This window comes from Trichosurus vulpecula, chromosome 6 (assembly GCF_011100635.1).
Source record: "Trichosurus vulpecula isolate mTriVul1 chromosome 6, mTriVul1.pri, whole genome shotgun sequence".
In the NCBI taxonomy this organism is placed as follows: Eukaryota; Metazoa; Chordata; class Mammalia; order Diprotodontia; family Phalangeridae; genus Trichosurus; species Trichosurus vulpecula.
In genome coordinates, this window is record NC_050578.1 from 269,707,049 (window position 1) to 269,732,412 (window position 25,364).

The window sequence follows — 25,364 nt, forward strand, 5'->3', positions numbered from 1 at the left end:
TGTCTGTTGAGAGAGTAGAGAAGGGAAAAAGGAAAAAAAATAAAGAAAAAGAGATAGACCAATATGATGCGAGAAGAAAATATTATTTATGGTGAGTGCAAGAGGTGGAGACAGGCATAATTATGTGGGACCCGGGGTGATCCCTATCATGTGGCGCAGTAAAATGTGACATTGGTTTGTCTGGATTTTTTTATTGGGATGATTCATTTAATGAAAACCTCAATGGCATTCTTATTGATGTTCTGGCTATAAATGAAGGCTTGAATATGAGAGAGAGGGTGGTATGAGAGGACTTCCTGGTTCCCTCTGAAAGAACGAGTTGAGAATATAGACTATTGATTTCCTCATGTGCCCATTTGAAAACAGGGGAAGTGGGCTGCTGACTGCAGATCCACTTCTTGAAGCCCGCACAGACATTTTATTTGTTGCCCATGCAGCATATGCAAGACAGTTTGAGCCATAATAACTCACTGGTTCCTACAATGAGGATGATACATGGATAACACACTTACATTGGCCATTGAAGGTTTTGATTTTAGTTTTCTGTCTCTCTGAGGTCCCGATTCAGGGAAGAAATGATGAGAGGACAATGGCATGAGGAAGAGCAACTGGCTGTTCTCCCCTGCCACACCCCTTAAACTGCCATGCCCTCAAACTCTCTAAGCATATAGTACCTAAAGTTATTCTGATTTTAGGTGAATGAAGACCTAGAGATGTAATTGAACAGCTTACAATATGGTGAGATTCAGCTAATTAGAAGAATTAGAATTAGAAGAAGAGAACCCTTGGGAACACAGTCTTTGAAAGAGAATACCAAAGTCCAGAGCCACAGCACCTGACTCAATACAGCCCAAGAGCACCAGGCCAGAAAACTGCTTGAGCCAAATAGCAGAAAATTGACCTACAAATGAGAACATCAATTCCTGCAAGGAGCCATCCCAGATGAGCTCAGGAGTGATTCCATGACAAACCTTCTGTGGCAGAATCAGTTCGGTGTCATCAGAACTTCCTTTAGAAGAATGAAGAAATCACCTTGTCTATTTCCAGAGTACAATGTGTTGGATTGTTAGAAGGCAGATAATGTGTGAGCAGCCCTCTCCCCGCAGCATCACATTGCGCAAAGGCATCTGGAACATATTTTGTGTAGCACTTGGTTACCTTGCTGCATGACAGCATAAGGATGGGGACCTATATGAAAAACTACAATTTCTCATTCAAACAACTAGATGTCAACCTGTACAGCAGTGAAAAGGTAATACACTATTCTTAAAATGCTCACTTCCTGCCTGGCACTTTGCCAAGAGCTTGGAACACAAGTACAAGAAACAGAAAACTGGAATAAATGTCCTTAAATGATGTCTAGCATAATGGGGGAAGGCAATCACTAAAAAAGCACAGAAAAATAAGGAGAGAAGAAGGTCCTCTTGGGTGTTGGGTATAACATGGAAATCCAGAGATTCAGAAGCAGAGCTAAGATAAAGAATGATGGTTGACCTGGAGACCTTTATCAAAGTGAGGATTTGGAACTCTCCAATGAGCAAGAAGACTCCAAGGGTTGTGGGAAATTCTGGGATATAAATGCCACTTTGTTGTGAGAAGGAATCTTCTAAAGAGATGAAGATAAAGAGTATTTTTGGATTTGAAATATTTCTGGACTTGTTACTCTCCTACTTCCATCAGCTAGATCTTTGAAGTGGGCATCTTCTTCTTTAACTGGTCAAACCACTGCTGGATTAGGTTCAAGATATGGCTTGGCTGCTACTATTGTCTCTGCTAGCAATTCTAGGTAATAAAGGGACCAATGATGAAACTTTCAGCCTTTGAATACTTAAAAGTTCAAAAATCATTCTATCCTATATCCGGATGCTTATTCACAAATGCTAAAGAAAGAGAGAAAAGAAAAAGAAAGAAGCACCATATGTTTGGGTACATTAAGAATTGAGAACTAAGCAGAAGGCTGGCTTCCTGGTTCTCCTTTGAGAACACAAGAAATTCAAGCACTGATTTCTTTGTATGCCTGAGATTAATGTAGGGTGGAGGGGAGTGGCCAATGAAACTAGGGCCATCAAGCATGAGCAGACTTTTGGTACCTGCTGCCAATTCAACCTGTGAAACTTTGGAAAACAATTTGGGCCTTGATGATTTGGAGCTTCCTAGGACGTGAAACCACTGACCAATATTTCCCTCTTTCAGCCCTTCCTGTCATTTTGGCAGGACCTTAGCGAGCTCACAGTAGCTGTTCTCTTTATCCTCCCAACTGAATATCTTGTGCTCCTAAACAGAGGACCTCCCACTGTTGCTAAAGAGCCTTCTCATCCTGGAAGGTCAGTTTCCCTGTACAACCGTTTCCACTGATTGGCCAGTTCTTCCTTACATGTAACTTTCCAGAATTCTTCTCCACCATTGCTCTCACAAATACCTACATCATATGCAAAATCCCCACACTTAACTCTCTTTTGATGTGTTCTCTCTGCATACTGGGAAATAAGCTTTTTGAGTTCAAGAACAGTAGTTGTAGTAAATATATCTGATTTAGTATTTAGTAAGTATATCTTTATGTAGTACCACAGTGCTAGCACACAAAGAAAGCATATTAAAAGCTGTTTGACTTGATTTTCCTAATTTTTTTCCTTTGGTAATTTTGAAAAGAATACCTAGAAATGTAAGTGAATGAATTTGGAAAGATTGCAGGAATCATGAGAAATCTCCTCTGCACCCAGATACGTGAGTAGAGTCTATAGGGGGATCAAAGAGTTCGGAGGAGCATTCAAATGAAGAGCCCCTCTTTGAGCTATCCTGGAAAATGTTTGACAGGATGATAATCCAAGACACAGGGACCTCCCAGGATACAGTCCAGTGGAAGCAATGTCCAATCCTCAGGCATTTTAGATGAAAGAAATTTTTTGCTCCCCAGCCAATTAGAAGAGTCTCACCACAAAGCAAGAGCCAGAAGCCATAATGATCATTGGCATAGGTACAATGTACTTTTCTGAACTAATTTTAGTTTGCATCCCTAGACTGGGACTACCAGGTGATGCAGTAGATAAAGCACTTGCCCTGGAGTCAGGAAGACTCACTTTTCCTGAGTCCAAATCCAGCCTCAGACCCTTGCTAGCTGTGTGACTTCCACTTCACTTAACATCGTTGGCCTGAATTTCCTCATCTGTAAAAGAAGGTTGTAAAGGAGATGGCGACACAGTCCAGTGTCTTTGCCAAGAAAACCCCAAGTGGGTCAGGAAGATTGTGACGTGACTGAAACAACTCAACTACAACAACCAATCCCTAGAATGCAAATCCTTAGCATTAGAGGTGAATTGGACTTGATGTTGAGTGGATGTAAATTTTTGCCATCTGCCTCTGTATCTTAAAACAAGTTTCTTTTCTGATCCCTCACCTCTACCTCTTGAAATCCTAAAATCCATACGAGTCTCAACTACAGCAGCAATGTATACTGCCTGAGACAACAATAGACAGTGACTCCGTCAGAATTTCACCATATCAAATAGAGATGGAGAGATAGATTTATATTAGCATGGTCTGTGAATATAATTTAATGAGTGTGCACATTATGACCAAACAGGACTATAAAAACTACATGAAAGAAAAAGAGTGATTTCGTGTTTTTGAAATTACATCTATCTCACACCATAACTTCTAGTAAGTTGCACATACAACTTAACACAGCTTCTTAAAGTGTGTTGTGAATTGAATTGTACTCAATAACATTTGGGTAATTACTAACAAGTTTTATTGATCCCTATTGTTTTATGAAGAAAAAGGTCTTTTAAAACTAATATTCATAGCATTCTGCTAAATAAAAAAACAACATACGATCATGGGTCATGTTCTTTGAAAAATCAAAATTGTGAGAAGCCCAAAGTTTCATGGAGAAAAACAGGGACGGTGTAAGTAAGCTGCGGCATAGAATCATCAATGAATTTATTGTCAGAAATTCCATGAAATACATAATTTCTGAATTCTCTGATGCATGTATTTATCCTCTCTGTTCAGGGAAGGATTGAATGGTACTCAAACAAGAAAATGGCATCTTGACTTTGCACTTAACCAATTCTTATTTCTTTTACACTGTTCTATGGCATCCACAATTGGATCAGAGGCTTGTCATATTCATTATAATGTTATGTGAGCATCCAGTTCAAGAATACACATTAGGCATTTGATTAAAATTTATTTCTAAGAAATAACTTGAATTGAATATGTAAGGTATTTCTCTTCTGAAAGGATATATTAAATATTTGGCCAATCAGGCCCAGATTCAGAAGGGAGGTGAAATTTCAGTCCAATCATTCTAAACACAGAATTGGAAGCTGCTTATTAGCACACACTTCTGAAGGCATGTACTACAAGTTCATCCTTTTAGAGAAAATACACAAATCAATTTCAAAACGAAAAGGAACTGAGCCCTTTTCCTGGGAATTTTCTGAGGTGAAGGAAAGAGAAATCTTTATTCCATCTAATGTCTCCAGAATTCGAAAGAAATATAAAAAGATGAACTAGGAGTATAGTGACCATTACTTGAGTAGATTTTCAATTGGTTCAAAACCATCAGAGTTAAGCAATATAGCACCACCTCATCTAGAGGACAGAGTGAGTTCCCTGATGGAATGGATTCTTTCCCCCCTTCTTTTCTCAGAACACTGGGTAGAACTTCTTGATAATTGTTTATTAACTCACTGACACTGTACCAGAATAGCTGATAAAGGATTTGGTATTTTAAATACAAAGAATGTTTTGGATGAAAACACATGACAGTACTGTCTCCCTAGCCTGTGGCACTTTATCAAGTTTGAGAATGGTGGCCATGCACATGGACAGTATAGGGGACATCCTTCCAAAGAAAGCCACTGATTTGGGCTACTTGCCATAGCTACAGTTAGGGATGTTTGGACCCCTCCCTGACAGCCATATCAAAGAGCTCTCCACAGTCAGTGTGTTGTCATGGAAGTTATTAACCACCTGGTATCCCCAATTTATGTTGGGCATCAAATGGGGGTTCTTATTGATCTCATCCATGGCAAATTGGAAAGCAAACAAATGTTGGTAATGTTTTATCATTAATCTTAAGTGAGAGGAAAAATATAAAGAACCAGGCAAACTCTAAATGCACAGAAACAGCAAGGTGTCATAGTGGGTAGAGTGTTGGCAATGGAGTAAAAAAACTCCTACTGTAAATCTCACCTCTAACATTTGCTAACAGTGTGGCCCTTGGCAAATCATTTAACCACCAGGAGCATCAATGTCTACATCTATAAAATGAGACACTTAAACTAAATATTCTGTAAGTTATAAGAACACACACACATACACACACACACACACACACACACACACAGAAATGATGATATCACTTAGACATTAGTATATGTCCACTCTTACAATGTAATTGAACAATGAATACAGTCTGGTTATCTATCCTGGGCAAAAATATAAATAAGGGACACTGATTCTAAACTTTTAATTTGGAGATATTTTAATGGCCCCTTTGAACATGCAAAACATATTAGCTAGGAATAGACAAATATAATGGTAACATAGCTTCTAGATGTATTCAATAATTTTTAAGTTTATATGTTGGAGTGAAAATGGAACACATGTATTTCAAGTGTAGGATTTTGAAGAAAATGTAATGGATTAATATTGAAGGATTCAAGGCGAAGTCCTCATCTCACTCTTGCTGAAATAACTTCATGAGTTAAAGCAGGAAGATTCTCAAAATATAAAATTTCAGGACTTACTTATTGATGCTGCAGTTCATCCTCTTATCTTATTCAGGTAAGGAAACATTGTTACTCTATTAGAAGCTGAATAACTGAAAACTAGGAATTGATAAACACTTAATAATCACCTATTATGTGCCAGATACTGTGCTAAAATAAATACATATGAATAATACATGAAAATAAATAGATAATAAATAAAAACTCCTAGGAATATTGTAACCAAATTCCAGAGTTCCCAACTCAAGAAAAAAATATTGCAAGCAGCCAGAAAGAAGCAATTCAGCTATCATGGAGCCACAGTCAAAATAACATGAGATTTAGCAGCTTATCTATTAAAGGATCAAAGGGATTGGGATATAATATTCCAGAGGGTAAAGGAGCTAGGATTACAACCAAGAACCACCTACCCAGCAAAACTGAGCATAATCCTTCAGGGGGGAAATGGACATTCAATGCAATAGAGGGCTTTCAAGAATTTCTGATGAAATGACCACAGCTAAATTGAAAATTCGACATTCAAATACAAAATACAAAAGAAGTATAAAAAGGTAAACAAGAAAGGGAAATCAGAAGGGACTTAATAAGTTTAAACTCTTTACATTCCTACATGGGAAGATGATACTTGTAAGTCATAAAAACTTTCGCATTATTAAGGCAGTTAGAAGGAGTATATATAGACAGAGGACAGAGGTGTGACTTGAATATGAAGGAATGGTATATGAAAATAAAATTAAGGGATGAGGCAGGAATGTACTGGGAGAAAGGGAAAGGGAGAGGTAGAATGGAGTAAATTATCTCACATAAAAGAGAAAAGAAAAAGCTTTTACAGTGGAGGGGAAGAGAGGAGGAGAAGAGGGAGAGTGAGTGAACCTTACTCTTATCAGAATTGCCTCTAGGGGGAATAAATGTAGGCAATGAATGGGATAAGAGAAGGGGGAGGTGGTGATAGAAGGGAGGGCAGGTTGGGGGGGGAGGATGTAGTCAGAAGCAAAAATACTTTTGAAGAGGGACAGATTGAAAGGAGGAAAGAATAGAATAAACAGGGTGGGGAAACTGGATGGAGAGATGTATAGTTAGCAGTATTAATTGGAAAAACAACATTTTGAAGCAAGTTTCTCTGATAAAAACCTTATTTCTCAAACATATAGAGAACTGAGGGTACTCTACTCTGTACAGGGGATGTACCCATTTATTAGGGAAGAATAAATGTAAAATATAATGAAAACCTTCCTGGGTCTCCGAGTGTTGTTGGTCCCTAGGCTAAGTATGTTTCTAACAATTTGGAGGCTTGTCAAGATATTTCTAGCATCAGAAGAAGGAAAATTCACTATAGGGAAAGGGAGGGGCCCTGCTGATTTCCAGTGGGCTGAGTATCCAAAGGTTAGAGTTTCCATTCTTCACAACTTTAACTTCCCAGGGACTATTTTTGGAATCCTTGAGAAGCCAGGAATTTAAGTAAAAAGGTTGAATTAAAAAAGTGAAACAATGGCTGGAGACAGCATAAATCAGGTTCCTGAGCAACAATAGGAAAATATGGGCTTTAAGGACTGATTTGTCAAGTTTGTATTCTGCATTGAAAAATGAGGTTTGCTTGGAATAGATAAAGGCTCTTAAAAAGAAAAAGGTACTGAGGGGGAGAATGGAATTTCTCTAAGCATTTTATCTGAGAAAATCCATTGGGATAATTTGTTGGCTAACTGAGAAAACAGTGGGTTAACCCAGGATAAAGGTTTGGAAATTTTGGGGTGGTAAAAATTCCTCCCCCCCGCATTTCCATTCTAACTCTGAAAAGCTTTGAATGTGGAGAGAGACAAAAAAGAAAGTGGGAAACTTCCCCACAGATCAGGGAGAGGCAGATCATTGAATGCTTAAAACCATTCCCTGTTTCATATAACAGAGAAGGTTTCTGCAGGAGGAACATGACCAAGAGGTGATTTGGTGATGTGAAGCATGAAATGTGTTAATGCCTGGAATAGATCTGAATTCGAATTCTAAATCGTTCATGTACACTGTCCCCTGTAATGTCTTGCCTGTGAGTTTGTAAAAAAAGTAATTTTTTCTGTTTCGTGTTCTTGTAAGTGAAAATTCTAAATGCAGCTTTTGGAAGCTTTTGAGGTTAGAAGTGGGTTTAATCAGCAGAATAAAAGATCTCAGGCACTTTGCTGGAGAAAAAAAACTGAGGGTATTGATAGCTTTGTTCTGTTTAAATGCAGAGGTTGCAGGAAAAGAAATTTGGCTCTTTTAGTACGTAAATTGATAGGTATATTAACTCCCATCTAGTTTCTTTAATGTTGAGAGCAGACAGAATTGGGGTAAATGATTTTTCTTTTTCCTTTAATTTGAAATGTCTGAGGTAGTCTGAGTAGATATTAGGAGAGAGAGAGAGAGATTGAAGCTGGAGTAAAAATATGGAGGGTAAACAGAAAGAGGAATGGTTTGGATGGGGGGTGGGGGAGCAGCAAACCCATGTGCTCTCGGCCAGTCCCTCTTCATCTTTCTTTGGATGAATTGGGGACTTTGTAGAGTACAAGGAAGTTAAAAGAAAATGAAAATTTGTAGCCTGACTTGTTAACCAACAGACAAGTCTTTGGAAGGTTAGAGGGAATTATGACTATCTGCTTTTCAGTATAGATCTGGGGGGGTTATTAAAAATTGGGTTAAAAATGGATATTGACCATGGTAAAGATATTGATTACTGTGATTAGTAACTATTCAATTAATTATTAAGCTCCAGAGGTGACCTACCACATTTTATTCCAACATAATTTCAAATTTTTAAACTTTTCTCAGAAGGAGAGTTATTCAGTGCTGGGAATATACAGCTAAATAAAATAGATTTAAGGGAATATATAAACACCAGGATGTAACTAAAATGTTTACATATTGTTATTTGGCAATGACTGGCCATACCTGATAACTTTGGGGTGGTTTTTAAAATTCTAAAAGTAATGGGATAAATAATTTCTACATGTTATAATCTGGAAACATAATTGATGTCTTCTTATTTCTAAGTTGTATTGTATATTTACAGTTCTCTTAGGCTGTAAAATGTGAGAGACTATTGTTAGATAGAAATGATATTAAAGCAATTTTAATCTTGATTTTGTTATATAGGAACTGATCTTTTAAAAGGGTGTGATAAAAGTGCAATAATTTGAAACTGTTGTATTTGCTTATAAATAAGTAATAATACTATAGCAGATTTTCCATTTGAAATCTTGGCTATTTATGAAAATGTATACAACGGATTAGAGAGTTAGTTTCCACATGTTGGGATGAGATGAATGATCCATTGTACAAAATTATTTAGAAATGCATTCACCTAAATTGATAACTGAGTTGTTTCAAGTTTTAAATATACATATTCAGCTATATTGTTGAAAAAGCAATTTCTTTTACCTAAATGTTGTTTAGAATTGTACTGTCAAAGAAAAATGATGAATGTGTTAAGAAGCTGTTCTACTGTCCCATTGCTGTAACTTAGGATATTATAAACTTCCAAGTTTTGTCTTTATTTAAAAGGAAGTCTCAATTAAAATTTTTCTGCTACAAATCAAGCATTTATGAAAGAATATTTGTGAAAGGAAACTTGGTAATTATGCAAGGAAAGACTTTGTAAGATTTTCTCTTCTAATTTTTGTCAATTACATGCAAGAGGTTTTATAATCAGAAATTTTGGCAACTGTGTGATATCTAGGAATTCTGTGATAACCAGGAATTTAGTTTATTAAAATACTTTGGGAATTTATGTTACTTAAGCATAAACTGTAAAATGTTTTTAAAGAAAGGGAAAATACTCTTGGAAGAAATGTTTTGTAAAATCTTTTGTATAATTTCTTGTAACAATTTGATACTGAAATTCATATTCAAGTCTACGGAGAATTTTATAAGTCTCTGGGTGGGACCCAGATATCTGGAAGATATGCTATGTAGGAAGTTAAGAGATCAAGGACAGGATGAGGGGAGAGACTGTGGGATGCCTGAAATGATGGCCTCACTCTGCCCCTTCTCCATCCCTCTTTTCTTCAAAGCAGAGTCCTTCTTCAGAAGGATTTGTAAGATCTAATCTAAATGAGATACCCAGACAGGCCTGGGCAAATGCTGATTACTCCCTATTGTTGGGTAAGATGGAAATTGATGTCTCCTTAATCAGGATCCAGTGACCTAGGTCACTACCCAGTACCTCATTTTAATATAGCTCCCCTCCCAGCATGTAGGCCCATTGATTGGCATCCTTTGGAAACACCAACTCTTTGAAGGCATAAATTTTATAACTGCCATTTAGGAAGATTGTTAGCTAAATTATTTGGGGTCACTATTTTAATGTTAAAAACTAAAATTGTTAATTGATTACTGTGTATGGAAGAAGGGGGGATGGGCCACACCTACAAAGAAGGCCAGTCAGATAATAATCCTGGGGCTCTGTGGCTGGAAAAACCTGGAATCAGCAGTAGGCTAAAAAAGCAGCATGCTTCAGACTTGGGTAAACTTACTTTGTTAAAGTTGTAGTCTCTATACAGAGTACATCCCACAAAATTGAAGTGTATCAAATTGGTAAACTTCTGTATATGGAGTTCCTAAAAAAGGAACTTGATTAGCTGAGAATTTTCAAATGATCACTAATAACTAGCTTAGGACAGATTTTAGAATTAAAGTTTGAGATGTGAGTTCTGGTAAAGTTTTACATAATTCACATATGTGAAATCTTGCTGTTTTCGGGCAAATAATTGGGTAAATTGGTACTCTTGTATATTCATGTGTAAGATAAGAACATTCTTTCTGAATGTTATAAGAACAATTAGATAAAGGAAAAGAAATAAAGATACAAACACAAACACTATGTTGAATCATTATCCCATAGACTAAGTCTGGGATTAAAAGTTACTCTGCACCTATTTGGAATAAAGTCTTTACATGTTTCAAAATGATGTAAGAGCAATTGGGTATTACTACAATCAACTGAATTAATTCCTGGAACTAAATCAGAGACAGCTTCAGTTTGGGGAAAAGAATTTCAGTGTAAGTTTCTTAGAGGGGAATCACTTGTGAAATACTTATGCCTTGATGGAAAAGTTAAATGTCTCTGTTTTGATTTGAATTCATTCCATGTGCTAAAACATAAGATAGAGTTAGTGTCTGAACCTATCATATTTCTATGGTTTAGTTCTTGAAGTATATCTCTTTAGAAGCTTGGGAAATAGATGTAAACCTATTAGAGCAAAAAGGTATGACCTTACTGGGAAATGTTGGGGAAATGGCCATTCAGACTGAACTGAGTCAGGACGCTTCTGACATGATTCTTGAACTGAAACTTGGCAGACTTTAGGCTTGGCTCAATGCAACATGCAGCTTGATGTAACTTCTGCCTGGAGTTGACATGAAGTTGGGAAAATATTATTCCCTTACTATGTTACATCCCTAATCTTTTAGTGGGAAATTTCTATAATCAAAAAGTTTTGTAAGCACAGTAACAAATCTTCTGTCACCCCACTTCCTTCCCATCCCCTTTTCCCTTACTTTTCTTGTAGGGGAAGATAAATTTCTATGCCCCATTTTCTGTGTATCTTATTTCCTAGTTGCATACAAAAACTTTTTTCTTTTGAACATCTGTTTTTAAAACTTTGAGTCCCAAATTCTCTCCCCTCCTCCCTCCCCACCCACCCTCCCTAAGAAGGCAAGCAATTCAACATAGGCCACATATCATTATGTAAAACCCTTCCACAATACTTATGTTGTGAAAGACTAACTATATTTTGCTCCTTCCTACCCTATCCCCCTTTATTCAATTTTCTCCCTTGATGCTGTCCCTTTTAGAAAGAGTTTCTTTTTGATTACCTCTTCCCCCATCTGCCCTCCCTTCTATCATCCCCCTTTTTATATTCTTCCTCCTTCTTTCCTGTGGGGTAAGATACCCAATGAGTGTGTATGTTCTTCCCTCCTCAGGTCAGATCTGATGACAGCAAGATTTACTCATTCCCCATCACCTGTCCCCTCTTCCCTTCCTACACAACTGCTTTTTCTTGTCACTTTTAAGCAAGATGATTTACCCCATTCTATCTCTATCTTTCTCCCTCTCTCATCCCTTAATTTGATTTGGTTTTTTTAGATATCATCCCTTCGTATTCAACCCACCCTGTGCCTTGAAGGGACTATATATATATACATATATATATATATATATATATATATATATATATATATATATATATATATATATACACACATATATATATACACACACACACACACGTATATACATACATATATACACACACACATATACATACACGCATATATATACATACACACATACATACATACATATACACACACATATATATACACACACATATATATACATACACACAGACACATATATGTACACAGACGTATATGTGTGTGTGTGTGTGTATATTCCCTTCAGCTACCCTAATACTGAGGTCTCATGAATCATACACATCATCTTTCCATGTAGGAATGTAAACAAAACAGTTCAACTTTAGTAAGCCCCTTGTGATTTCTCTTTCTTATTTACCTTTTTATGCTTCTCTTGATTCTTGTGTTTGAAAGTCAAATTTTCTATTCAGCTCTGGTCTTTTCAATGAGAAAGCTTGAAAGTCCTCTATTTTATTGAAAGTCCATATTTTTACATGTTTTTAGATGTGATTAGTATACAATGCCAATGTGGATGAGATATATGATTTTCTGGGTAAGGTAATTTGAAAACACATTCAACTGTACTGAGGCCACTTGATTAGTAATGGGTTTTGTTTCAAGCTTAAAAATACATGATATTGGTTTTGCTTTCTTTTTGCAAATATTTACTCAAAAACTAATAATATATACAGCAGTGTTTAATAGTTGTTTAAAACATTCAATATTAGTTGAAACAAAATTTAAGAGTTCAAAACATTCTAAAGGAGTAAAACTGCATCATTTTTAATGAAGTTTGTCAGTATTTCAAAGCAAACCACTTTTAATCATATTGTGCATTACTATATCTATGAGTTCCTAAGATAGTAAAAACAAACAAAAATCATTTTAGCAGCCATCTTATCGATATTAGGCTAAATTCCTGAAATGGATTTAAACATTTCTGCTTTAGGTCCCCTTTAAATCTTTATTTAACATAAAGACGTAGTTATAAAATACATGGCAGAATATGTTTCCAGTTCATGGCTTTACAGCTTCTACATTAAACCGTACTTTGGCTTGACTTACAGACCAATTATCGGTCTACTTACTCTTGACAAAAATCATTAAAACAACAGTAAAGGCAGTAATAACTACAATATTTCTAGTAATGAGTCCTACTTTATTCACCTTATACATCAGGGATTTATGCACATCTTGCACACTGACAACACACACACACGCACAGACATATATTAAGAATTTCACTTTCACTGAAAGTTTAATTAAGGTAAGCTTACAGCCTGGGATGCTAACACTTGCATGGAGGTGCATAGAATCATATAATTCTGTTTACATGCTTCTAACAGACAAGAATGTGATATTAAATCCAAATGAACATTTACATTTACATTTACATTTATCCAACCTGTCATTAGATTAATGTATCACTGTAAGCATGCTCCACATTAACATTACATTCCAAGTTAAAACATTCTCTGACACACCAATCAACCATCATTTTAAATCAATTACCTTCATAAAGGACTTTTCAAAACATTTTTAAGAATGGTGGAAAAGAATGTGACAGGTTTGCATTTTAGGGAATTCCAACATTTTTATACTAATTGATATCCTTATGTTTCCTTTCTTTACTTAAGTAATCTTTATGAGCACTTAACTTTACAAGTCACCCCTTTTTATGAAAAAAGAACCCTCCAAAAACAACAAACCCCCAAAAAACAAACCCCAAAATACTAATGAAATGAGACTTTTCCACTTCAAATTTAACCTTCATCAGAACACGCATATCCTTTTAGATACTTACGTTTGGCACATTGACTACTTTAATAATAGGCTTAACACATATATACAAGGCATGTATAACCTATCCTTACATTTTTTCTATTTCCAAAAGTGTCACTGAGCACACCCAGTAGGAATGGTCTGCGATGTTCTTTGCCGTTATTACTGTTATCAATTTTTTAACTAAAACTTAGAATGAATGGCTGGTTTCATTTCAAATTGCTTCTTTTTCATCTGTCAGTTTTAAAATTGTTTCTGTTGTACTAGTACCGTTTCTTCTAGAAATGTCATCTGTTGGCACAGAAACTACTCAAGCTTCCTTGGCTGGAGGTGCAATGCTACCTTTCTAAAGAATCTCAGTGGCTTTGTGCTGAAGCACCTCATATGGCTAGCGTAAAAGGTTCCAAATGAATACTGCCTTGCTCGCCAACATCTGAATTAACAGATTCATGTTGCATGGGGTGAATAATTGTGAAGACTTCACAGGGAGTGTCTAATGGAGAGGTTTTGGGATTTGGCCTTGTAATTTTGGAAGGCATGCCCTTCCTCCACCCCCCTCAGATGTTAGAAGATAATGAACTTCCTGTGAGCTATTTGTTCTCTGCTCCAGGAGGGGTTTCTCCTTCCCCCATCCCATTTCTCCTCCTAGACTTTCAGACGCCACCTTGGCAGTTGAGTTCTGATAGGGAAAAACCTGAACGAACCCGATCAATCTTGGTCCTCTGTGTAGTTTTCACACCTAGACTGTAAGCCCACCCCCAGCCAATGGTGAGAAGGGATAGAGGTGGGTGGGAATCTTTTTCATTAAGACTATAAATTAAGGCAGGTACCCTTTTACCTCACCTCCTCCATTATGGAGGTGTGCCCAAATCTTGCAAGGTTTGGAGAATAAATTTACTTTGTTCCTCCTAAAGATGTCTCTCCTATTATTTAAAAATTCTGTCCCATACAGATTTGGAGGTCCCACTGAGATTTGCACTCTCCATGTGGGCAGGCACCTGGCTCAGGGCTTAGCCAGCGCGGGCACCGGAGATTTCTCTGACTAGCTGAGCGGCTGAGGGCAGGCCTGGTCTCACTGGGAAGTCACAAACTCAGGAGGAGAGGAACTCGGAGAAGCAAAGTAAAAAGGGGGAAATTTGAGTGCACTATGAGCTGAGTGGAAATCGGCCGGCAGTGAAATTTTCAGTCACGAGCAGTCATACGCCGTGTGACTGAGGGTAAGTCCTCAGCTTCCTCTGTCTTTGCGATCCAAGAGTGTCGACTGACAGATTTAAGGACTCTGAGAAGACACTCAGGGACTGAGCTAAGATTGCGAGGTCTTAGGAAAAACCAAACCACCTGGCCTTGGAGTGCCAGAGGATTGGAATTTGTGGGGTTTCTAACCCAGGGACAAGGGTGACCTGTCTCATGTAAATTGGTTGCAAATCTCAGCTCTTGGACAGCCCTAATGTGCTGTACCAAAGTAGAAAGGAATGGCCATGGAAAGAGCTCTTAATCTAACTCAGGTGGGGAAAATGGGTTTCCTCTGGTAATGTTGGAAGTGGGTCTGAATTCGAATTCGAAATTGTTCATGTGAAATGTCTGTCTGACTAATTTTTTGTCTGTGTTTTTCAGTTCTATGTTCAGGTAAAAATGTTTAACTCTAGGAGACTGAAATGGGCTCCTTTGGCATGCTAAGGAATCAGAGCTGAAGCTGCCAGCCGGGAGGGCTGGGGGCTCTGAATTAAGGGTTGGTTAGATTCTAATGGAAAAATCTGTGTATTTTGTATTGGGTTAGCCTATCTAACATCAGGCAAGTGTTTAAACTGTAGAGGAGAGTAAAGGGGTCTGTATGAGAAAATTGGGTGACCACTTTAGAGGTTCAGTGGTCTGCCTAGGATGTGATTAAAAATTGTTGGTCATTTTAACCTTTAAGTTTTAAGGTGAAAAGAAAGCAGCTGGGAAAAGGAAAAGCTGGGTGAGTATGTAATTTATTACTTACTTGAAATGTTCAAGAATAGGAAAGAAAGATTGAAATTGGAGATACAGAGGGTAAAAAGAAAAGAAAAAAAAGTTAAGGTAAAATTTGGGAAAGAGAGAGAAACTTGTATAAAGGGATTTAGGTGGGGGGTTGTTGCTCTTAGCTGCCATGTGCTCCTGGCCACACCCTTCCCCCACCCTCCACATTGAAAGACTGTGGGGAGCTGAAGCTAAAAGAAACTTGTAACTTGATTGGGAAATAGTTAGTGATGAAAGGTTTTATTGAATTTCTGGGTATTTACTATAAGAAAGATTTTGATTTGTATAATCATTAAACTTTGCCCATGTAAGGTATTACTGAATTTTGTTTTCACAGAGATTATATAAAATCATGATTTGAAACCATCTGCTAATGCCTAGGAATAGGAAAATTAGCATGTCTAAAAGGCTGGCTCCTTTGTTCTTAAAGGGATGCCAGGCCCAAAGTAATTTACCTACGGCTGAGATCTTCAGCTCACCTTTGTCAATCCTCCTCAGCATTTAAGAGGGATTTTTCTCCCTCTCTTGCTGAGGTAGACAAAGAGAGGGGAAACAGAAAATATTTTAGCTTGGTAGAAAGAATGAGTGGGGGAGTTGCGAACCCATGTGCTCTTAAGGACCACTCCTTCTCTCTCTCTTAAGAGTCCAAAAGGTTTTTTTTTTTGAAGAGAAGTGCCAGCACCCCTTCCCTCTCGAAATCCTTTTAGGCATTTTGTTAATTGCCAGTATGCATAAGATGAAGCTTGGAGAAAGCAGGGTACCAAAGTCAAACCTGGATGGTTCATGAAAGCAGATAATGATATGGAATAAAGTTCTTCTTTCCTTTTGTAAGTCCATTCATGGCCAGGCAAATATTCCTGATGCTTGGGCCAGAGGTAGTGGGAGCTGAAGAATATATAGCTAAATAACTAAAGTGTATTTAAGATATTAATGTATTAATATATGTTATGCATGTATTTATATATTAATGTTTTAATATAGAAATACCAGAAGTAATAGGATCAATAATTACTATATGTGATCTGGAAATGCAATTATGTCATCTGAAATTTATTGTTTCTGTATTTCTAAAATTCAATTTTAGTCTGAGTTTGATATATGTGAATTGGGTGCTTTTAAAGGATGTGATGAAAATTTGGTAATTTTAAACTGTCATATTTGGTTTAGAAATGTATTTACCTAGACTGAAATGGGTAGTTCAAATTTTACATACATAATAACGTTTAGGGCATTACATTTCTATACTATAAATTTTGTTAGAGTTGTATTAGCTTAAGAAGTTGGACAACTGCTGTAACCTAAGAAATCATAACTTTCAAGTTTTGTCTGGAAGTTCAATTGAAATTGTTTTTGCTATAAATCAAGTATTTATCCAGAGGCCTTATTGGATCCTCTTGTAATCTCTGTCAATTCATGATATAAACAGTTATCTTTTCTTTTACACTGCCAAGAGTATTGGGCCTTAGAAATTAAAATGTTACCACTAGTGATTAAAATAATTGCTCTTATAATCTAGATGTTGTTAGATTAAGAATTGTACTTAATTAAGAAATTGACAACACCCTTTTGACTAAAGAATTTTGTGATATCTAGAAATTCTGTAATAACAAAGAATTGAGTTGTTATAATACTTTGAAAAATATAGGGGTATGATTTTCAAACCTGTATTGTCTAAAGATGTATTTATGTATGTTAATCTGGAGGTTTATGGACTAATTTGTGATGGCACATTGGGAACTTGTGAATGAATCCCGATGTTTAAAGATTATTTTGCTTTAAGAAGGAGAGAGACACATCTCATTTTAGAGCTGTCCAAATAATTTTTCTTCATGAAAGTTTAGTGACAATCCCTGTTTATATGAGGATCAATTTTAAACTGTTTTAAAGAAGGGAAAATGCTTTTGAAAAATGCTCTGTAAAATCTTTTTGTATAATTTTCAGAAGGCCTGCTGAATTTCCACCTGTAAGCTAATTGGTTGCACTTCAAACCTGCAGTTTTTCAAGTTCTGGGTGAGAACCTTATCTGTAGAAGTCTTGGGAGGGTGGTTAAAGCATGTGTTTTATGTACCCCAAGAAAGGCCCATTCAATGTCTTATTCTACATTTTTGAGTAAGGAGGCAGTTTGCATTCCTTACTCATCCCCCCCTTAGTTTAAATAAGACGAAAGAGTTCTACCTTTGCCCACCTGTCAGAAGGGAAGGAAGGGGGAGGTCCAACAATTACTGAGATTTGAGTTTTTACTGAAAGAAAGAACAGTAGGGGTCTCAAACCTGGCTTTTTCAAGTCAGCAAAAGCGATGGGTTTTTAGGATAAGATTAGGTTTCGAGGAGGATGTGGGTCTTAAGGATACAGTTTTTATTAGTGAAGCTTGCCATCTGATGGGAAAGAACCCTCCCTCAGGGGGAGATGTTGTGGCAGATCTCTTTAATCAGAAATAAACAGGCAGTGACAAAAGGGAAGTTATCTGCCAGAATCTGTTACCATTGTGAAAAAAGTTGGTTTTATGGGGAATTATGGAAAATTGGATAAATGCAAATATGTGAAATCTTCTTGTTTTTAATCAATGACTGGTTACATTGGTACTCTTGTACAACCAAATGAAAGATAATATTGTTTCTATGTGAGATAGAGTTCTTAGATATTTTAAAGTAATAAGAGCAATTAGGTATTAATACGAATAGTGTAATTAATTACCGCAACTAAATCAGAGACATCTTCAGTTTAGGGAAAAAGAATTTCAATGTAAGTCTCTTTAGGAGAAATAAGTTGTAGAATATTTCTGTATTGATGGGAAAAGTTAAATGTGGATTTAAATTCATTCCACCATCTAAAACATAAAGATAAAGTTATATGGTTCAATTTTTTCAGATCAGGCATAATTAGAGAAGAATAGAAAATTAGAGGAGAAACTGATGCAAATGTGTTAGAGCAATAACTTATGATCTTAATAGGAAGACTTTATGAATAAGGAAGGAAATGCATGCAAGCTATTTAAAGCTAGTTTTGAGGATGTTCCTGAAGCAATGTGAGATTATATTCATTCAATCTCACCATTCAAAAACTTAATGGGACTGTTAACTGACTTTTTCTGCATCTAACTCCAGTTGTGAGTATCAAGGAAGGCTGACCCAAGATGCCAGCAGGCATGAGCTGCAGGTAGGATTTCTTGGCAAAATTGAGAAGGCAACTGTTCAGCTTGTGCTGAGGTGGGACCCTTTTGACCTGATGCCTTAATTGAAACCTGGCAGACTAAGCCTGGCTCAATGCAGCTTGCAGTTTGACATAACTTCTGCCTGGAGTTGATAGGAATCTGGGGAAAATATGGTCCCCTTACTTTGGGTCCCTACTTTCTTGGTGGCAAATTTCTATAATCAGAAGGTTTTGTAAGTACAGTAAAAAAAATCCATTAAAATCTATTGATTATGGAACATCTTAGATTACTATAGGACTGGGAGTAGCATTTTTGCATAGGTCCGTATATGAGTTAGATTTTCTCTCAGTAATGGTAAAGAGATAATTAGGTCAAGGGCTTGTGAGAATATTATTTTGCTATCTGGTTAATATCAAGCTTGTCTAAAGCTTTGTTACAATTAGTAATGTTAAAAGAAGAATGGCTTGTGGCTTATTCTGTAAATGCCATCAAAGAAACATGGTATGACAAAAGTTTATGATATTGTATGTACTGTGATAAAATTGGTTATTTAATGTGTTTATGTATGTACTAGAGCCTAATGCCTGGAGTGAGGAAATTAATAATGAGTGAATGTAAAATGTAAGAAACTGGGTTCTGATGTGAATTTCTTAAACAGAACAATTGGTCAAGGTTCCAATTTTGAATTTGTAAAATGATCAGGGTTATGAGGATTAGAAATGGTGAGTTAAAATTGTGCTGAGGTGACTTTTGTAGGAGAATGGACAGAAAGCTGGTTCCTATAAGAAGACAAGAGGAAGGTGCTGGGATGCTGTGCTGAGAGCAAATGCCAAGGACCAGAAGACTTTTGATGCTCCCTGCTGGACAGCTATACAGGAAGACTTTTTGAATCTTAGAGGGACAATTGCATCATTGTTTTCCTTTGGGTCTCTTTATCTGTATTTACAAAGGGGACTGCCCCCTTTGATTTGTCAATGCATCAGAGATTTTGAGGAATGGAAACCTTAGAAAAGGGTAATGGGGACGCAACTTATATCAACAATGATGTATGAAGTCTTCAGATTAGTATAAGAAGAGGGTGGACTGCATGGGATGGATAATTGTGGAGACTTCACATGGTGTGTCTAATGGAGAGGTTTTGGGATTTGGCCTTGAAATTTTGGAAGGCATGCCCTTCCCCCCCCCAGATGTTAGAAGATAATGAACTTCCTGTGAGCTATTTGTTCTCTGCTCCAGGAGGGGTCTCTCCTTCCCCCATCCCATTTCTCCTCCTAGACTTTCAGACGCCACCTTGGCAGTTGAGTTCTGATAGGGAAAAACCTGAACGAACCCGATCAATCTTGGTCCTCTGTGTAGTTTTCGCACCTAGACTGTAAGCCCATCCCCCAGCCAATGGTGAGAAGGGATAGAGGTGGGTGGGAATCTTTTTCATTAAGACTATAAATTAAGGCAGGTACCCTTTTACCTCGCCTCCTCCATTATGGAGGTGTGCCCAAATCTTGCAAAGTTTGTAGAATAAATTTACTTTGTTCCCCCTAAAGATGTCTCTCCTATTATTTAAAAATTCTGTCCCATACAATGTTAATCTCTTTTTCTCAAAAACTGGTCAAAGCTAAAATCATTTAATATTAATTTCAGATTTTTAATGTATTATGACGAAGGCTTAGCTTCATTGGAGCTGTTAGTCTGATCATTTAAAATTACATTCTCTGTACTTTGGCACATCTTCAATTCAGTTTTATTATCAGTGTTTTTTTTTGTTCTTCCATCACCTCTTCAACATCATTATGATCTGAAACAGAACTGAAGAAATTCCTTGAGCCCCTATCCTGAGTGACTAGGTTGGGGTCATTTTTCATGTTTAAAACTGTTGTAATTTCTTTATTCTTTATTGCTGATGAGGTTGACATGGATTTACATCACATTCTTTTTTGGCTTCCTCTGAAGAAGCATTTCTTGCTTGTTTTCAAAAGTTGATGTTTCTGATTTTCCTTCAGATATATTAGGTCTTGAATTTTTCTCAGGAGTAGCTTCTTTTTCCACAGTGATTATTTCATTCTTAACTTTGGAAGTTGTTCAGAACTTGAGATGGAAACAGGCATATTTTCTTTAATAACTTGGCATGTGTGAGTGTCACCTTCACTTAAATGTGTGGCCATATTATCTACACCAGAAACATCAGTTAGGAAATCACGATTAAGGCACACTATAGTAAAGCACCTCAAATCTTCTGAATGCTTCTTAAAAATGCACAACCTTGGGGTAGCTAGATGGTGCAGTGAGTACAGCACCGGCCCTGGAGTCAGGAGGTCCTGAATTCAAATCCAGACTCAGACATTTGACACATGTACTAGCTGTGTGACCTTGGACAAGTCACTTAACCCCAATTACCCTGCCAAAAAAACCAAAGACCCAAAATGTATAACCTTTTGCTTGCACAGGTGCTGTGAAAGCTCATCATGTGATTTACATAGGCTTTACTATAGCTAGTGTTTTATCTGCATAAACTACAGTGGACACATAGGAAAATGGTTTGCAAAATGTTTTATTTCCAAATAACACTCAACGCGCTTTTGAACTCCCCAAAGATACCTTAAACTCTGGATATTCTGTATAAATACTGTATATTGACTTTATTTCTTCTTGTACCCCCAGGGCCTGGCTTCTTTTGTACATAATATGCTTTTGATTTCTATTTCAATTTTGTTGCAGTAGTTCTAGTACTGTATTTTGCAGTGTCACGTTTTGCAGCGGTGGTTTTATGCAGCTGTACTTTTTGCATTGTATTTTTATTCCTTGGAGGAGACAACTGAAGGATTGAAGTGCTTGAACTAATTCAAAGTGCAGTTGATGCTCCTGCCTGAAGAGGTGCAACTGAAGTTCGGATCTTGACTTTTGTTCCAGGAGGCAATCCTTCCAATTGTTTAGGTTTTTTAAATGTTCGATGTTGAGTCTTATGATCCATTTTCTCTTTGCAAGTCAAAAATTGTAGTCGGCACTTTGTACAACGATATCTTTGTTTTATCTGATGTTTGGTATAGTGGAGCATGTATGGTTTTGCAAGTTTAATAACTTTGAGGCAAAATAGACAAAGCAAGTTCTGAGTATTTTCATGAGAAGCTCTAAAATGTGTTTCTGCATCAGAAAATGATGATGATCTATAATTACACACCTGACAAACATATGGCATTTCACCAGGTTGATGATTGTCCTTCATATGCTGTAAAAGAATTTGCTCTGTTTCAAATGATAACTCACAGATTTTACAAATAGTAGAAAACTCATGAGGGATATGTGTACTTTCCATATGACATTGCATCTGGAAAGGTGTGGGAAACTGACGATAGCAATGTTGACAAGTCTTGTGGTATTCCCAGCTTTGGTTGATCTGTTTCTCAAGTTCCAAATGGTTTTTCATGTGGTTCATAAACCTAATGTTATTTTTAAGTATTTTCCGGCAACTGAAACATTTAAAGGTTGTGTTAGTCTTCTGTTCTTGTAGGTTATCACCTTCATGTTTCCCATAATAAAAGTCACTAAGTAACAGGACCAATTTTCCTTTATCAGCATGAGGAATCATATTTTCACTTTCTGCACTTGAAAATTCTGTTTTGTTAGATCTCCAAAAGAAGTCATTCACCTTTTCTGGGCAACAATACTTCATGTGATTTTTTAAAGGATCCAGCAGATTAAAATGAATGTTACACTGTGGACAAACTCTTGGGGAAGGTGGTCCATTTTTACTAGAAGTAATTGTGCCTTCTGTAGGTGAACTCTGTGATGGTGACTTTACTGAAGAGAATGGGGATGAGGGATGAGTTCCAGCAATACCTTCACTAGACTTGGGCTTCTTTGAAGTAACACTGTTTACTTCAGAAGTAGAAAGACGTTTCATTACAAAGGAGCTTTCATTCTGACCTGTTAAAGAATGTGCTGTTCCTCCTTGGTCCTGAGGTATTCCTGTGTTTTGTATCAAGTCAAACAGTAAGCCTGAAGAATTATTAGGTCTAACTAGTGGTGAGCTCTTTACGTAACCAGGTTTAGCTAATGGCTGAGCAACAGAACTATCTGTAGATCTCGATATAGATGGAAAAACTGGTGAAGCTGCTACAGTACTTGATGTCGGAGTCATGTAGTGTTGACTGGTTGGCTTGAATGAAGAAAGAACACCTCTATTGGTGGCGCCATTCTGTATTCCTCTTGATGACGACCTGGGGTTGACTCTGTTCAAAATTCTTGAAATGACTGGTTTTGAACTTGCAATCTCCCCAACAAAGATTAGCTCATCATCATCACCACCATCCTCAACATCTTTTACTTTCTTCTTACATGGTTGCAGTTCTTCTTCTTCACTCTCCATAAATACTTCAGCCATTTTAAAATTATCTTTTGGGTGGAGAAGGTTGTCACCCATAAAGTTCCTGAGCCAACTTTCTATAAAATGTCACCCAGATGACAAACTTCAGTATATACTTTATGTCATTGGATTCATGCCAATTACAGCATGGAACTGGGAATTCAGAGGTCGTCAGGTCTAACTCTCACCTCCCTGCAACTCACTGTGTTATGTCAGACAAGTCAATAAGTCTAGGTTTTCCTGTCGTGTATGGTGCGGGGGTGGCCTTACTCCATGATATTGTTTACGGTATTGTTGTATTTCTCTATTTTCTTGTAGTATGAAATTTGGTAAAGCATGGTGTCAGAGTTTTTACAAAAGCAATTTCTCTTGTAATCTGGATGTCATTAGATTATGAATTATACTGTTAACAAAAAACTGTTTTCCTAGGCTGGCCTCCTCCTCCTTGCTGGAGTCCTTTCTTGCCTTCAGAGAACAGAAAGATGGCATTCCACTCTTCTCTGATTTCTGTGGCTGTTTTTGTCCTGAAAGGAAGGGTGGAGAAAGATCCATAAGATTTTGAGTTTTAAATTTTTTGCCTCTCCCTCCCTTCCCTCAAGATGGTGTGCAATCTACATCTACATTCATAATAAACATACTTTCACATTAATCATGATGTAAGGAAGAATTAGAACCAATGGGAGGAGCCACGAGAAAGAAGAAACAAAAGAAAACAAAAGAAAGAGAGAGCAAATAGTATCTTCATTTCTGCATTCAGACTCCAAAGTTCTTTCTCTGGATGTGGATGGCATTTTCCATCATGAGTCCTTGGAGTTGTCTTAGATCCCTGCGTTGCTGAGAAGAGCTAAGTCTATCAAAATCAATCAGCACAAAATGTGATTTTTACTGTGTACAATGTTCTCCCGTCTGCTCACTTTACCCAGCAGAAGTTCATTTAAGTCTTTCCAGGTTTTTCTGGAGTCTGCCTGTTCATCATTTCTTATAGCACGATAGTATTCCATTACATTCACATACCACAACTTGTTCAGCCATTCCCCAATTGGTAGACATCCCCTCAATTTTTAATTCTTTGTCACCGCCAAAAGAGCTGCTATAAATATTTTTGTATAAGTGGGTGTTTTTCCTGTTTTTACGATCTCTTTGAGATTCAGACCTAGAAGGGGAATTCCTGGGTCAAAAGGCATGCACGTTTTTATAACCCTTCGAGCATAGTTCCAAATTGCTGTCCAGAATGGTTGAATCAGTTCACAAGTCATACACTTGCCATCTCAGTGCTTTTGAACCCTCAGTTATTGCTCAGATCTTTTGTCCTTTTTACGCTGCCTGTTCCATTATTGCCATCTGCCTCAGTATGACCTCACCAATGTCCCACTCTAAAGCCATCCACCCTTTCCAAACTGATTCCTGAAGTGTTTGTTTCATAGGCAACAAACTTGTTTCAACTTGTATATTTTCTTTTTGTACTCCCTCTATCTTCAGGCTCTTGAGACCTTTATCTGATAAACCATCTATAAAGTTATTTTCACAATTTTCTGCTTTCCTTTTAACAGAGACTACAATTGTTTTATTTGTACAAAACTTTTTTTTAATTTTATATAATTAAAATTATCTATTTTAAACCTGTTTGCTCTCTGTCTCCTGTTAATTCATAAATTGTTCACCTATCCAGAAGTCTGATAAATTCATTCTTCTAATTTTCTTGTAAAATCTCTCTTTATATCAAGATCATTTATCCATTTTGACCTTATCTTGATAAGCAGCGTAAGATATTGGTCAAATCCCAGTTATTTTTACTCACTGTTTTCCTTCTCAGTCTCTCTTTTCCCATTTATTATCCCATTTTCCTTATCTTCTCCTCTCAGCCTCTTAATCTTTATTTTACACACCCCTCTGAAAGTCCCTTCCTTATCTATTATTAACTTATCTATTCACTTCACCCTCCTAATCTTATACTTTACTGCTTTTCAATGCAGTTAGAACTGGTATGGCTAGGCTATCTTCCCTGGCATTTATTTTCATTAATTTTGTTTGGGGTTTTCTTGGCAAACATATTGGAGTGGTTACCCATTTCCTTCTCCAGCTCATTTTACATATAAGGAACTGAGGGAGTAGTCCTCATATTTTATTACATGATGTTGTAAGACGTGTAAGACTTCGCCCTACCAGCTTCATCTGTACT

At 37.0% G+C, this 25,364-nt stretch overlaps 1 protein-coding gene across 1 annotated transcript in view; it reads right to left on the reverse strand.

The window, feature by feature from the left end:
* The window catches only part of LOC118855191 (zinc finger protein 280D-like), a 31,559-nt gene extending 8,317 nt beyond the window's left edge, over positions 1-23,242 (reverse strand). The window contains 5 exon segments of the mRNA XM_036765282.1: positions 20,752-20,847; positions 20,893-21,084; positions 21,255-21,347; positions 21,349-21,434; positions 21,437-23,242. Of these exon segments, the coding sequence (XP_036621177.1) occupies positions 20,752-20,847; positions 20,893-21,084; positions 21,255-21,347; positions 21,349-21,434; positions 21,437-23,242 (2,273 nt within the window).
* Positions 23,243-25,364: the final 2,122 nt, after the last annotated feature.